This window comes from Coregonus lavaretus, assembly GCF_964263955.1.
Source record: "Coregonus lavaretus genome assembly, chromosome: 12".
Taxonomy (NCBI): domain Eukaryota; kingdom Metazoa; phylum Chordata; class Actinopteri; order Salmoniformes; family Salmonidae; genus Coregonus; species Coregonus lavaretus.
The window spans coordinates 59,843,500-59,860,070 of NC_139999.1; the positions used below are offsets into that span (position 1 = coordinate 59,843,500).

The 16,571-nt window shown below is 42.5% G+C and overlaps 1 protein-coding gene across 4 annotated transcripts in view; it reads right to left on the minus strand.

Moving 5' to 3' along the window:
* The window catches only part of LOC311139077 (copine-3-like), a 58,902-nt gene that overhangs the window by 28,135 nt on the left and 14,196 nt on the right, over window positions 1-16,571 (minus strand). For 2 of the 4 annotated variants that reach the window (XM_084173947.1, XM_084173948.1), the window contains exons 3-9: window positions 3,628-3,807; window positions 3,399-3,473; window positions 3,187-3,258; window positions 2,965-3,048; window positions 1,624-1,713; window positions 1,158-1,256; window positions 708-794 (exon numbers count right to left, since the gene is read on the minus strand). In XM_084173947.1, coding sequence (XP_084030073.1) covers window positions 708-794; window positions 1,158-1,256; window positions 1,624-1,713; window positions 2,965-3,048; window positions 3,187-3,258; window positions 3,399-3,473; window positions 3,628-3,807 — 687 coding nt within the window. Of the gene's footprint in view, window positions 1-707; window positions 795-1,157; window positions 1,257-1,328; window positions 1,425-1,623; window positions 1,714-2,964; window positions 3,049-3,186; window positions 3,259-3,398; window positions 3,474-3,627; window positions 3,808-16,571 lie in introns of all 4 variants that reach the window. The other 2 variants (XM_084173949.1, XM_084173950.1) reach the window with 1 other exon arrangement.

Here is a 16,571-nt window from a genome sequence, read left to right on the forward strand (position 1 = left end):
TGTAAAGTGTTGGTCCCATGTTTCATGAGCTGAAATAAAATATCCCAGAAATGTTCCATATGCAAAAAAAGCATATTTCTCTCAAATGTTGTACACAAATTTGTTTATGTCCCCGTTAGTGAGATTTTCTCCTTCACCAAGATAATCCATCCACCTGACAGGTGTGGCATATCAAGAAGCTGATTAAACAGCATGATCATTACACAGGTGCACCTTGTGCTGGGGATAATAAAAGGACACTAAAATGTGCAGTTTTGTCACACAAAACAATGCCACAGATGTCTCAAGTTTTGAGGGAGCGTGCAGTTGGCATGCTGACTGCAGGAATGTCCACCAGAGCTGTTGTCAGAGAATGTCATGTTAATTTCTCTACCATAAACTGCCTTATGTTTTAAAGAATTTGGCAGTACGCCCAACCGGCCTCACAACCGGAGACCACATGCAACCACGCCAGCCCAGGACCTCCAAATCCAGCTTCTTCACCTGCGGGATGGTCTAATTGGCTGAGGCTGGCTCCCCAGTGGGTGGGCCTGACTCAAGTGGGTGGGTCTATGCCATCCCAGGCCCACCCATGTGAAATCCATAGATTAGGGCCGAATTAATTTATTTCAATTGACTGATTTCCATATATGAACTGTAACTCAGTAAAATCGTTGAAATTGTTGCATGTTGCGCTTATATTTTTGTTCAGTATATTTATAACCTACCTGGCAGCTCTTGACACTGATTACTCCAGAGTTTTTGTAACTCTTCTTCTTCTTCTGCTTCTCTGGATGGACACAGTCAAACTCCACCTGATCACAATGGGCAATATATACAAATTCCTCAAATACATCATGATTAGATACATGAGGCTGAAACACTTTACATTAAGCTGCTCAGCTCTTACACATGTAGTTAATATATAAAGCATATGGTAGCTATACTGTAAAGGCACAGAACAATGATTCAATTATAATCAGAAACTGGCAAAAATGTGTTTCAAATGAGTAATTAGTGAAGTTACTGTGTAGTTAGATGCAATTAATTACACAAAACAACTTTAAATTGATGTAACATGGTATCTTTACAATTTAATGTCAAGTGGGATCCATAAAAGAGACAGAAGGTTAACAGTAAGGTAAGCAAAAATGCAAGAAAAAAAGACATGGTCTCACCGGCGAACCATGGGAAGCTTTCTGCAGCTCAGACACATTAGTTTGGAAAACACCGATAAGGTCATGCGAACCATCACTATCATAATCAGAGCAGTGGACCTGGGGAAGGGGGACAGGATAGAGGGAGTTGAAGAGAGACAAAAGGACGGAGAGAGGTTCTCTTTGGCTCACCGCACGGTCTTTAGCGTCCAAAAGCTGGCGGGTAGTGCAAGTAAACTCTCCTATCATATCTGAACTGGTGTCTTCGTCCTTATCATAACAAGTGACCTGCCAGTAACGCAGACACATAGGTCAGCGGTCCCATAAGAATAGGGCTGTAGGTTATGTCAAGACAAAACACATAATTTAGTAGTCACAACATCTGTAATTCAACAGGTTCTATAGGACACCATAAGCTCTGAGAGGTCCCTACATGCTAGTGCTTGTGTAGGTCTGCTAAATGCCACGGTCTTTCAGCTATTCATACCTTGATTGGTTTGCTCATGTCACAGTTGCAGAATGTTTGCAAAGCCACAGTGAATTTCTTCCATGACGGACTCAGATTATTCTTCACAACCTAACAAAAAATACAAATAAATAAAAGAAGTGACAAATGGATGAGATCAACAAGTCACAACAAATAGAAATTACAATTGCACCATGCCAAAATAACAATACAGACCAATAAGGTGGTCATGCACGATACTCTCTCCATTAAACAAATACTACTTTATTAGAGAATGTTTCAAATGTGCTGTTCCGGTCAAAACAACTTCATCAGACAGAATTAATTATAAAAATAGGTAGCTGTATCCCGGACTGGTCTCGGAGTAGTGGTGTGGTGTGAGAAGCGGGTGTTTAAAAGAAATGCACGTGGCGTAGCCTATTTTGTTCTCTCCTTGAGGAAATGCATGGATGATAACTGCTAAATCAGTTTTAATCACATACACAACTAAACCTTTTATGAAAGCAAAACATGACAATTTATTACCAGTATTCTGTGTCATGAACATCCGATGAGTATTCAGTCTCGTAGTCATTTTCCTTGAGGAAATGCATGACTGCTAAAGCAGTTGAGTTCACATATACGCCCCAAAAAAAAGCAATTGTGATAACATGAAGAACTGCAACCAGTGTATACTAATTTTAATTTCCTGATATCATAATGTGTTGGTATCAGATGGGTATGAATGTAGACCAGGGGTGTTCAATGACAGTCCGGGAGGGCCAAAACACTGATTGGGTTTTCATCCACTCCTTCTAATAAGGGGCTCAGACCTGGTACACCAGGTGAGTGCAATTCACTACCAGGAAGAAACAAAAAAATTGAAGTGTTTCGGCCCTCTAGTAGCGGAATTGTAAAACCCTGCTGTAGGCCATTTCTGCCCGCTCACTTCGTAAATTGGCTGTCACCAGCTGTAGCCGGGCAGGCAAACCCATAAGTCGGCCCTTGAGCAAGCTTGCTATTGGTGTTCAGAAACTGGACATCGACAAGTTTTATCTTTGACCTTGCCCACAGTAGTCTACACAACCGAAATTAAACGTGATAGATGTAAAATGTTCACAACACGTTAAGATGTTAAGATACATGCAATGTTTTTCCAATGTATGAGTGATTTTACGACAAGTTCATTCTGAGTTTCACCAACTTCGATGCGCCTTCCTCTCTACAGCCGTGTCCGCCCAAATCTCTGCACTCACTGGCAAGAACTGACAGAAAGTCAAACCAATTACATGTGCGCAATTAGCCTACTTTCTTTTCGAAATAGCCAGTCTATACTCGACATATTGGGTTGCAGCTACTCCAAACAAATATGGTGATAAGTACCTCAGTTCTGTGAACTAGCTGCCACTTGCCGTCATCTCCTTGTTTAAAGAATTCAAGGAATGGATCAGATTTCCCAAACAAGTCCTGCAATAGAGACAACCATGAGCACTGGGGAATAAATAATGGGCGGGAGAGAATTCAGAACACTTTTTATTACTCCTTAATAAAGTAGGCCACTTTGCATTTGCAAAGACTGTGCACTGAGAAGTGCCTCAATTGTACCTTCTTATCCAGGCCTTTAGCCTCCACCTCCAGCACTATGGCCCTGTTATCCTTTATCTCCTCAGCAGTAATCTGTAAAACACACACACAATTAAACACAAATTAGAGAATTCATATGATGATCTCAAGACAATGTTTGCATTAGCCTTATGTTTGTTAATATTTACATAAGTAGGACCATTTTACATTTACACAGCCAGTTAAATACTTACAGTAATGGTGCCTTTGCCTGCAGGCTTCCCCTTCTTCAGTTGTAGAGGTCTGGTAATTTTCTTGCTGGACACAATCTGAAAGGCAAATGGTTGATCGTTGGAGGCACACCATAATTCGTAGAGCAGTTCAAGAACATTGGGTAAAGTTTATACTTGAGAAAATAAAAATGTACACAAATGTATAATAATGATGGCGGACTAATTGGTCCACACATTCATATATCCTCACCTGTCCCAGTGTGCACTCAAAACCCCCCAGGAAGTCATCATCATTCAGATTGACAGACTTGTTGTCTACGTCATAGACACCCAGCTTCAACTTCTGCACCTTCTCAAAGTGGTAGTCTACGAGCAGCTTCTTGGAGAACTCAGGGTCCTGGCAGTTTTTCACCTTCTCCGTGCGGTCCAACTGTATAGTGAACCAGAAAACATATTCATGAACAAATAGGCCATTTGAGTGTATACAGTGAGGTCCGAAAGTATTTGGAAAGTGACAATTTGTGTCTCTGTACTCCAGCACTTTGGATTTGAAACGATACAATGACGGAGATTACAGTGTAGGCTGTCAGCTTTAAATTTTAGGTTATTTTCATCCATATCAGGTGAACCGTTTATATATTACAGCACTTTCTATACGTAGACCCCCCATTTTAAGTATTTGGACAAATTAACTTATGTATAGTAAAGTAGTCAAATGTTTTGTATTTGGTCCCATATTCCTAGCATGCTACATCAAGCTTGTGACTACAAACTTGTTGGATGCATTTGCAGTTTGTTTTGTTTCAGATTATTTTGTGCTCAATCGAAATGAATGGTAAATAGTGTCATTTTGGAGTCACTTTTATTGTAAATAAGAATATAATGTTTATAAAACACTTAATGTGGATGCTACTAGGGATGTGACAAATGGAAACATTTACTTAGCCATTTTATTATCGGTTTTCCGTTAAAACAATAAGAAAGATTCATAAAATTCCATGTGAATTCACAATGCAGCTGCGCTGCTGCCAGCAATGGCATCAAACCATGTTTTATGTATTTGATACCATTCCACCCATTCCGCTCCAGACATTACCACGAGCCCGTCCTCCCCAATTAAGGTGCCACCAACCTCCTGTGGATGACGTACTGGTGGAGTGTTCACTCCAAAATAATTGATTCCTCCACTCCTTGCACATCGATCCCCGGTGTTGAGTAAAGAGTCCTAAGACTCAATATATTTGGAATGGAGGAGACTGATTAGTTGCAGTACTTCCGAGAACACAAACACTCACATCCTTCATAGCAACCTAGCGAGGGACGGAGAGAGAGGGGAGGGACACAGTAAAGGCAGGTCAGCCACCAGTCAGGCAGTCAGAACCGTGCACTACACCTATCCATCGGCAATCAAAAGCTGTGTCCAGCAATGGAATGCTGTATCTTTCCATTTCTTGGCATGCAATGTCTCGCAACTTCAGTAAAGCTTGGCCTATCATTAATGAAAAAGGCTATTATACACGTGTTACATTCCCCAGCAAGAAAATCAAAAATGCAGCTCAAACAGAAGAGGGAACTAACAAAGAGTCACTGACCAACAACTACAACGAAACAGGTGGGGTTTTAGGAGGGGTTCTGAAAGACACTCATGGGGGTGTCTGAAAGTTGACTAGCAACAACAACTGGAACCTAAAAGACCCACCATGAGCACCCACTACATTTGCCCAAGAAGAGGCAAACAAAAGAAAAACCCACACCAAAAGTTAGACAGGAAGCAAATAAAAAAAGGTGGTGCAAAACAAAATCAGATAAAGGATTGTTAGTCTATACAGTGGGGGAAAAAGTATTTAGTCAGCCACCAATTGTGCAAGTTCTCCCACTTAAAAAGATGAAAGGCCTGTAATTTTCATCATAGGTACACGTCAACTATGACAGACAAATTGAGATTTTTTTTCTCCAGAAAATCGCATTGTAGGATTTTTTATGAATTTATTTGCAAATTATGGTGGAAAATAAGTATTTGGTCACGTACAAACAAGCAAGATTTCTGGCTCTCACAGACCTGTAACTTCTTTAAGAGGCTCCTCTGTCCTCCACTCGTTACCTGTATTAATGGCACCTGTTTGAACTTGTTATCAGTATAAAAAGACACCTGTCCACAACCTCAAACAGTCACACTCCAAACTCCACTATGGCCAAGACCAAAGAGCTGTCAAAGGACACCAGAAACAAAATTGTAGACCTGCACCAGGCTGGGAAGACTGCATCTGCAATAGGTAAACAGCTTGGTTTGAAGAAATCAACTGTGGGAGCAATTATTAGGAAATGGAAGATATACAAGACCACCTGATAATCTCCCTCGATCTGGGGCTCCACGCAAGATCTCACCCCGTGGGGTCAAAATGATCACAAGAACGGTGAGCAAAAATCCCAGAACCACACGGGGGAACCTAGTGAATGACCTGCAGAGAGCTGGGACCAAAGTAACAAAGCCTACCATCAGTAACACACTACGCCGCCAGGGACTCAAATCCTGCAGTGCAAGACGTGTCCCCCTGCTTAAGCCAGTACATGTCCAGGCCCGTCTGAAGTTTGCTAGAGTGCATTTGGATGATCCAGAAGAGGATTGGGAGAATGTCATATGGTCAGATGAAACCAAAATAGAACTTTTTGGTAAAAACTCAACTCGTCGTGTTTGGAGGACAAAGAATGCTGAGTTGCATCCAAAGAACACCATACCTACTGTGAAGCATGGGGGTGGAAACATCATGCTTTGGGGCTGTTTTTCTGCAAAGGGACCAGGACGACTGATCCGTGTAAAGGAAAGAATGAATGTGGCCATGTATCGTGAGATTTTGAGTGAAAACCTCCTTCCATCAGCAAGGGCATTGAAGATGAAACGTGGCTGGGTCTTTCAGCATGACAATGATCCCAAACACACCGCCCGGGCAACGAAGGAGTGGCTTCGTAAGAAGCATTTCAAGGTCCTGGAGTGGCCTAGCCAGTCTCCAGATCTCAACCCCAAAGAAAATCTTTGGAGGGAGTTGAAAGTCCGTGTTGCCCAGCGACAGCCCCAAAACATCACTGCTCTAGAGGAGATCTGCATGGAGGAATGGGCCAAAATACCAGCAACAGTGTGTGAAAACCTTGTGAAGACTTACAGAAAACATTTGACCTGTGTCATTGCCAACAAAGGGTATATAACAAAGTATTGAGACACTTTTGTTATTGACCAAATACTTATTTTCCACCATAATTTGCAAATAAATTCATAAAAAATCCTACAATGTGATTTTCTGGATGTTTTCTTCTCAATTTGTCTGTCATAGTTGACGTATACCTATGATGAAAATTACAGGCCTCATCTTTTTAAGCGGGAGAACTTGCACAATTGGTGGCTGACTAAATACTTTCCCCCCCCCCCACTGTAAATAAAAATCGGGAGAGCCAACTAAAGGCATTAACCCTCTGCATCTATCATGACAACTGCAACACTGGGCCAGTCACTCTTAAATAGCGGTAGCAGAGAGAACAATCTATGACTTGGGTGACTGGAGTTTGACACATTTTTGGGCGTTCCTCAGACACCGCCTAGTATATAGGTCATTGATGTCAGGAAGCTTGGCCCCAGTGATGTACTGGGCTGTACGCGCTAACCTCTGTAGCGCCTTACGGTCGGATGCCAAGCAGATGCAATACCAGGCGGTGATGAAACCGGTCAGGATGCTCTCGGTGCTGCAGCTGTGTAACTCTTTGAGGATCTGGGATCCCATGCCGAATCTTTTCAGTCTCCTGAGGGGAAAAGGTGTTGTCGTGCCCTCTTCACAACTGTCTTGGTGTGTTTGGACCATGGTAGTTCGTTGGTGATGTGGACACCAAGGAACTTGAAACTCTCGACCCGCTCCACTACAGCCCCGTCGATGAGAATGGGGGCCTGTTCGGCCCTCCATTTCCTGTAGTCCACAATCATCTCCTTTGTCTTGCTCACATTGAGGGAGAGGTTGTTGTCCTGGCACCACACTGCCAGGTCTCTGACCTCCTCCCTATAGGCTGTCTCATCGTTGTCGGTGATCAGCCCTACCACTGTTGTGTCATTGGTGTTGGAGTCGTGCTTGGCCATGCAGTCTTGGGTGAACAGGAAGCACAGGAGGGGACTAAGCACACACCCCTTAGGGGCCACAGTATTTAGGATCAGTGTGGCAGATGTGTTGTTGCCTACCGTTACCACCTGGGGGCAGCCCGTCAGGAAGTCCAGGATCCAGTTGCAGATTGAGGTGTTTAGTCCCGGGGTCCTTAGCTTAGTGATGAGCTTTGTGGGAACTATGGTGTTGAACGCTGAGCTGTAGTCAATTAACAGAATTCTCACATTAGGTGTTCCTTTTGTCCAGGTGGGAAAGGGCAGTTTGGAGTGTGATTGCGTCATCTGTGGATCTGTTGAGGCGGTATGCAAATTGGAGTGGGTCTAGGGTTTCCGAGATGATGTTGTTGATGTGAGTCATGACCAGCATTTCAAAGCACTACCGACGTGAGTGCTATGGGGCGGTAGTAAATTTAGGCAGGTTACCTTTTCATTTTCATGGGCACAGGGATAATGGTGGTCTGCTTGAAACATGCAGGTATTACAGACTCGGTCTGGGAGAGGTTGAAAATGTCAGTGAAGACGCTTGCCAGTTGGTCCACGCATGCTCTGAGTACACGTCCTGGTAATCAGTCTGGCCCCGCGGCCTTGTGAATGTTGACCTGTTTAAAGGTCTTGCTCACATCGGCTACGGACAGCGTGATCACACAGTCGTCCGGAACAGCTCTCATACATGCTTCAAATAAAATGTTAAAATCACATTTTATTTGTCACATGCGCCAAATACAACAGGTGTAGACCTTACCGTGAAATGTTTACCTACAAGCTGTCAACCAACAATGCAATTCAAGAAATAGAGTTAAGAAAATATTTACTAAATAAAGTATAAAATAAAAAGTAACAATAAAATAACAATAATGAGGCTATATACAGGGGGTGCCGGTACCAAGTCAATGTGCGGGGGTACAGGTTAGTCAAGGTAAGTCGTACATGTAGGTAGGGGTAAAGTGACTATTCAGTGCTGCTTGCCTCGAAGCGAGCATAAAAAGGCATTTAGCTCGTCTGGTAGGCTTGCGTCACTGGGCAGCTAGCGGCTGGGTTTCCCTTTGTAGTCCGTAATAGTTTGCAAGCCATGCCACATCCGACGAGCGTCAGAGCCGGTGTAGTATGATTTAATCTTAGTCTTGTATTGACGGTTCGTCTGAGGGCATAGCGGGATTTCTTATAAGCATCCGGATTAGTGTCCAGCTCCTTGAAAGCGGCAGCTCTAGCCTTTAGCTTGGTGTGGATGTTGCCTGTAATCCATGGCTTCTGGTTAGGATATGTACACACGGTCACTGTGGGGACGACGTCGTCGATGCACTTTTGATGAAGCCGGTGACTGAGGTGGTATACTCCTCAATGCCATTGGATGAATCCCGGAACATATTCCAGTCTGTGCTCGCAAAACAGTTTGGCATGGGTCCTCAGATCCTCAAAATGTTCTACAGCTGCACCATCGAGAGCATATTCTTCTCGAGTATCAACGCTACCAAACATAGTTTGAAGTGTTTGAGGAAGTTTCGGCTTGTATTTTTTCCATATATAGACACACCCTGTGTTTTAATAAATGCATTAAGCTTGTCTGATTGCTTTAAGTTTATGGTTTGATGAAATAAGACAAATGCCTTGAGGGCGCCAGAGATCTAGAAAACCAGAAGAAAAAAAACCTTAACCTGACCCAATTATTCTCCTCCCGCTCTTGCTGGCTTTCGCAGATTCTGCCATTACTCTCCTGAAGTTGCCGGTAATAGGCTACACGAGGAGTCGGCAACCTTTCTCATATGGAATGCCAATTTATCTTACCATTTGTACTGATCTGCGTGCCAGTTATGATTTTCATATGCACATTTTCGTGAAACAGTTTCATTAAATTTGTTATAACTTCTTCATATCTCAAAATATCTCATTGTCATGTGGTTAATCAAAATTCTATCCAAATCTAAACAAATAAATGATACAAACCTAAAAAGTAACTTCTATTGCCATTGCCAACTATGTAAAAATAGCCTACATAAAGCCAACAAATAAAAACATTGCAGCCTGCAGGTAGAAAATATCCTGATAAAAATAAATATCCTATAAATCACATTGGCTACACATGGCCTGTCCGCAACGAACTTGAAACGTTGAATCAACTATTAACTTGGGTCCAGCGGGAAGCTTGCGCTAGCGAACTTTCAACATAAAATATTCTGGGACAGACACAGCTGTAGGCTATTTGCGCAAGGCATAAGAAGCAGTGCTTGACTTGGGCAGGAGCTCACCGGATTTGACATTTTGCCCGTTCACGCTGAGTGGTTATCGAAAGGGAGAGAGCTGGAAAGATTTTTCAAATACATTGAGGAACTATTGTAATTCTCAATGGATGTAAAAACAGACTTTGTTTGCTTGCTCTTTGAGGTGAAGAAAACATTACTTTGAGAAGCTCCACAGCTCATTAGTGGTGGTGCGTTAAGCCAATCAGAAATACTATCAGATTCCCAAATGGGCACATTTATATGCCTACAGGCCTACTTCTATGCGTAATCAGGTGCACATCCTTACTCAACATTGACAAGAGCGCTCCAAACAAAAGACAATGACTAAATTCACTAAACTCGTAAATGGAATGAAATAAACCAAAACTTGTTTCTCACAAGTGTAGCATAGGTTCTGCAAACAATGTGTCCACTCTGTCAATGATAACGGGAAGACTGTAATAATAATTGAATGTATTAACAGAAATTACCATAACAAACATTGTAGATTAGAAATTATAGGAATTAATGGTAAATGTACTACTGGTGATATATGTAATGGGGAATTGATATACACTAACAATCAAATGCAAACCATTCACACAATGAAGTTATGAAACAGTGAATGTGCACAAATTGGCGGGAGAGAGCGCATTCTGGAGAGAGAAGTGTATTGTGCATCTGGGCGCATGGTCAATCTGACGTCTGCATTGGCCATGCAGCATTTACGGTGATATGGCCTCAGCAGAAGTCAGGGCATTCATTCTTCTTGAGCTTCGCGGAGCAGTGCAGAGCTGTTGTCAAGGAAGGGAGTTTGTGTTTTCAACAGGATGTACTACTGTCAACCAAACATTTCAATGCGCATCGTTACAAAATTTGGGAGGCGCATGGCAATACGGTACGGAGCTCGATTTAGACTCTGCATGCCTCTGGAGGCTCCACAATTGCGTCACACCCTCCATATAGACCCTACGACCACATTTACGGATTTACGCATATATATAACTGCTCGACTAAAACAATCTAGGTCGACCAACAGCCTAACGACCAAACAATTGACAAGTCGACTAATTGGGGTCAGCCCTACCAGTGAAACTGAATTACATTCACTCAGAAATGTAATTCCTCTGCTGGAGGTTATAAACACAAAACAGGACATATTTGCATATGTTATGGTCTTGTGAAGGCTGGCTGAATTCTGCCAAAGACTATGCTATTTTATCTCAACATGTCTACAGATTCTCCCTTCTCCCTGTTTTTGTTTGCTTGGAAATGTTGAAACTGGAGACTTATCTCAAGAAACTGTGTAACCAAGTATTAATAGTGGCTAAGATATGCATTGCCAATATTTGGAAGGTTGGTTATCCTCCCACAAGGTCAAGTTATGCATCACTAGCTTTAATTTATTACCAGATTAAGGTTATACTGGGCAACTTTCATAAGGTCTGGATGCCCTATATGGAATACAGTAAAACTAAAGGAGTCTGTATTGAAAACATGACCACGTCAGGGGAGATACCTATTTAGGCAATCCCTAGCTGTTGGGCTGCTCAGTCCTGGCCCCGGGGGTCTGCCGTCCTGTGGGTTGTCACTTTGGTCTTGGCCTAACACACCTGAAACCAATAATGAATATTTCACTAAGATCCTAAAGCTGAGTGTGGTGGGTTGGGTTGGGGCGCTGCAGGGTGATGAACCCCTAGGAACAGGATGGGGTGACCCAGCTACATTGTGTGCAAGTAGAAAGAGCTCTACAGTACTATTAATCCTATGATATTTATTATATGAAGGGATTTGCTGTTTCTGTGTGTTAAATGTATTTTTGAGGTGTGTTTTTTTTGTTTCCAAATCATTCCCCTTCGGAACAAAAAAAATTAAAAGGTGGGAACTGGGAAGGAACTTGTGTTGGGAGAGAGTTGAGTTATTGACTAGACTGGTGGGGGTCGGGCGTACAGGCGGCTCGAGCAGGCTGGTCGGTCTGGCTGAATTTTGATATAGAGGATGTTTTAATAAAGACAATCAAAATTCTTTGTATTTTTTCAGGAGTTGTTCATTTGTTAGGGTATTGGTTGAAGGTGCAACACAATACGTATTATTGAATTACCTTTGATCTAGTTCAGTCTTATTAAAATCACTTAAACATTTCATAAATGATCTCTTACCTAGCTTGATGACTGTGGGCATTTTTGCTTACTTTTTGTTCTAAATAGTGACGGCATATTGGACTGTGTGAAAATGCAGGAAATTAGCTTAAGACCACCCCGCCAGGTTATGTTCCCCCCACTTCTAAAACCAAAGTGGCGCCCCTGAGATTCACTACACGGAACAACAGATAGTCCCAAAACAAAATCAAGGAAGTTTGTTCTGAAGAGTCTGTCCTATATATGAGAGATATAAGAAACATCAGGAAACTTTTATTTTTTTACATGTATTTAACGCCTTATATTTGGCACTAAACAGTCTCCATATATACTTCAGACGAGTCTTGAGGCCTGTGGGCGTCCTAGAGCAAAACAACATGTACGCACTCGTGAGATCTCACCTTTCCACAGGGGGGTCATATTAGTGTCTAGCCCAAACCGTTCGGACGTTACAGACGATTTTGTGAGAATAACGTTTTTTGGGATGTCTCATGGTCTGACAAACACCGCTCTAGCTCTGTCACCTTTCACCACAGATGCGGAAGTGCGACATATGCGGATGCGGTTGAGACACATCCAATGCAAAAAAAACATCTTTAGCTTAAACTGACAGATTTTTATAGGGATTTTTTTTAAACGCCAATTAGATTTCCGCGGGGCGCGGACACCGACCTTAGGGATTTAAACAGCATGACCATTACACAGGTGCACCCTGTGCTGGGGACAATAAAAGCCCACACTAAAATGTGCAGTTTTGTCATACAACACAAAGCCACAGATGTCTAAGGTTTTGAGGGCGCGTACAATTGGCATGCTGACTGCAGGAATGTACACCAAAGCTGTTGGCAGAGAACTGAATGTTAATTTCTGTACCAGAAGCAGCCTCCAACGTCGTTTCAGAGAATTTGGCAGTATATCCAACCGGCCTCATAACCGCAGACCACGTGTAATCACGCCAGCCCAGGATCTCCACATCCGGCTTCGTCACCTGCAGGATTGTCTGAGACAAGCCACCTGGACAGCTGATGAAACTGTTGGTTTGAACAACCAAAGAATTTCTGCACAAACTGTCAGAAACCGTCTCAGGGAAGCTCATCTACGTGCTCGTTGTCCTCACCAGGTTCTTGACCTGACTGCAGTTAGGCGTCGTAACCGACTTCAGTGGGCAAACACTCACCTTTGATGGCACAGCCATTGAAGGAGTGGGACAACATCCACAGGCCACAATCAACAGCCTGATCAACTCTATGCGAAGGAGATGTGTCGAGCTGCATGAGGCAAATGGTGTTCACACCAGATACTGACTGGTTTTATGATCCACACCCCTAATTTTTTAAGGTATCTGTGACCAGATGCAAATCTGTATTTCCAGTCATGTGAAATCCATAGATTAGGGCCTAAAATATTTTTTGAATTGACTGATTTCCTCATATGAACTGTAACTCAGAAAAATCATAGAAATTGTTGCATGTTGCGTTTATATTTTTGTTCAGTAGAGGTTGCTCTACCATAAGCAGCCTAGAACATCTAAGATCGAATCCTACTACACCGGATCTGACACTCGACAGATGAGGCAAGTCTTGCAAACTACCACGGATTACAAAGGGAAACCCAACCGAGAGCTGCCCAGTGATGCGAGCCTACCAGATTAGCCAAATGCCTTCTATGCTCGCTTCGAGGCAAGCAACACTTAACCATGTGAGAGCACCAGCTGTCGCGGATGAATGTGACTATGCCCTTGAAACAGATTAACATTCACAAGGCCGAAGGGCCAGACGGATTACCAGGAGGCGTACTCAAGAGCATGTGCTGACCAGCTGGAAAGTGTCTTCACTGACATTTTCAACCTTTCTCTGACCCAGTCTTGTAATGCCTGTTTCAAGCAGACCACCATAGTCCCTGTGCCCGAGAACGCCAAGGTAACCTGTCTAAATGACTACCGCCCCGTAGCACTCACATCTGTAGCCATGAAATGCTTTGAAAGGCCATCATCCCAGAAACCCTGGACCCACTCCAATTCACATACCGCCTAAACAGATCCACAGATGATGCCATCTCTATTGCAATCCACACTGCCCTTTCCCACCTGCACAAAAGGAACACCTGTGTGAGAATTAGGGCTGACCCAATTTAGTCGACTGGTCGATTGTTTGGTCGACCGAGATTTCTTTAGTCGAGCAGGCGCAATTCCTATTTTATTTTTCATGGTGCACTAGACACCTGTCTGATTCGCACCTGTCTCAATGGACTAATCCATTGCGGAGGCCACGGGGATGGCACAGTCCATCACTCCAAGATGTGATACTGAAATTGTATATGGTTATATTATGTGAAAATAATGGAACACTAATAAATCTAATATTTTATAACAAATGCACTTTCTCCCGCGTTGAATACGGTCGCTGTCAGCGGTTCCGAAACAATCTTGTGTGCCGTAGAATTGGTGCCTTTCCCTAAGCTGCTATGTGCATAATAGCAAAGTTAACCAGCATATTGGGATTGAGAACAATGCGGTGGAGGCAGCAGCAGCAGAGACAAGGAAACAGCCCTTGCCTTAGCCTAACTGTGTAAGAAAATTGAGGAGAGCGGAAACCCCAATTTAATTATGTCTATAAATCAATAGCCTAACTGTTAAATGTGCCTGGCTTTATAAATCATCCATATACAGCGCATTTGGAAAGTATTCAGACCCCTTCCCTTTTTCCACATTTTGTTACAGCCTTATTCTAAAATGGATTAAATTATTTATTTATCTCATCAATCTACACACAATGCCCCATAATGACAAAGCGAAAACAGGTTTTTAGAAATGTTTGCGCATATATATATATATAAATAAATATTTACATACACCACAAGTCAAAACTTTGGACGCACCTACCTCAATCAAGGGTTTCTTTATTTTCTTACTATTCTTTACATTGTAGAATAATAGTGAAGACATCAAAACTGTAGCTCAGCTGGTAGAGCACGGCGCTTGTAACGCCAAGGTAGTGGGTTCGATCCCCGGGACCACCCATACACAAAAATGTATGCACGCATGACTGTAAGTCGCTTTGGATAAAAGCGTCTGCTAAATGGCATATTATTATTATTATTATTATTATAAAATAACACATGGAATCATGTTGTAACCAAAAGTGTTAAACAAATAAAAATATATTTTATATATTTGAGATTCTTCAAATAGCCACCCTTTGCCGTGATGACAGCATTGCACACTCTTGGCATTCTCTCAACCAGCTTCATGAGGTGCTCACCTGGAATGCATTTCAACTGGCAGGTCTGCCTTGTTAAAAGGTAATTTGTGGAAAATTTGTTCTTTCTTATTGTGTTTGAGCCAATCAGTTGTGTTGTGACAAGGTAGGGGTGGCATACAGAAGATAGCCCAATTTGGTAAAAGACCAAGTCCATATTATGTCAAAACAGATAAAATAAGCAAAGAGAAACAGTACATTATTTTAAGAAATTAAGGTCAGTCAATATGGAACATTTCAAGAACTTTGAAAGTTTCTTCAAGTGCAGTCGCAAAAACCATCAAGCACTATGATGAAACTGGCTCATGAGGAACGCCACAGAAATGGAAGACCCAGAGTTAACTCTGCTGCAGAGGATAAGTTCATTAGAGTTACCAGCCTCAGAAATTGCAGCCCAAATAAATGCTTCACAGAGTTCAAGTAACAGACACATCAACTGTTCAGAGGGGACTGTGAATCAGGTCTTCATGGTCGAATTACTAAAAACAAACCACTACTAAAGAATACCAATAATAAGAAGAGACTTGCTTGGGCCAAGAAACACGAGCAATTGATATTTACTTGTGGAAATGTGTCCTTTGGGCTGGAGTCCAAATTTGAGATTCTTGGTTCCAACCGCCGTGTCTTTGTGAGACGCAGTGTGGGTGAACGGATGATCTCCGCATGTGTAGTTCCCACCGTAAAGCATGTGGTGTTATGGTGTTGGGGTGAGTTGCTGGTGACACTGTCAGTGATTTATTTAGAATTCAATGCACACTTAACCAGCATGGCTACCACAGCATTCTGCAGCGATACGCCATCCCATCTGGTTTGGGCTTAATGAGACTATCATTTGTTTTTCAACAGGACAATGACCCAACACACCTCCAGGCTGTGTAAGGGCTATTTTACCAAGAAGGAGAGTGATTGAGTGCTTCATCAGATGACCTGGCCTCCACAATCCATCGACCTCAACCAAATTGAGATGGTTTGGGATGAGTCGGACCGCAGAGTGAAGGAAAAGCAGCCAACAAGTGCTCAGCATATGGGAACTCCTTCAAGACTGTTGGAAAAGCATTCAAGGTGAAGCTGGTTGAGAGAATGCCAAGAGTGTGCAAAGCTGTGGCTATTTGAAGAATCTCAAATATAAAATACATATTTTGGTTACCACATGATTCCATGTGTTATTTCATAGTTTTGATGTCTTCACTATTATTCTACAATGTAGAAAATAGTACAAATAAAGAAAAACCCTTGAATGAGTAGGTGCGTCCGAACTTTTGACTGGTACTGTAAGTATTCAGACCCTTTGCTATGAGACTCGAAATTGAGCTCAGGTGCATCCGGTTTCCATTGATCATCCTTGAGATGTTTCTACAACCTGATTGGAGTCCACCAATTGATTGGACATGATTTGGAAAGGTACACCTGTCTATTTAAGGTCCCACAGTTGACAGTGCATGTCA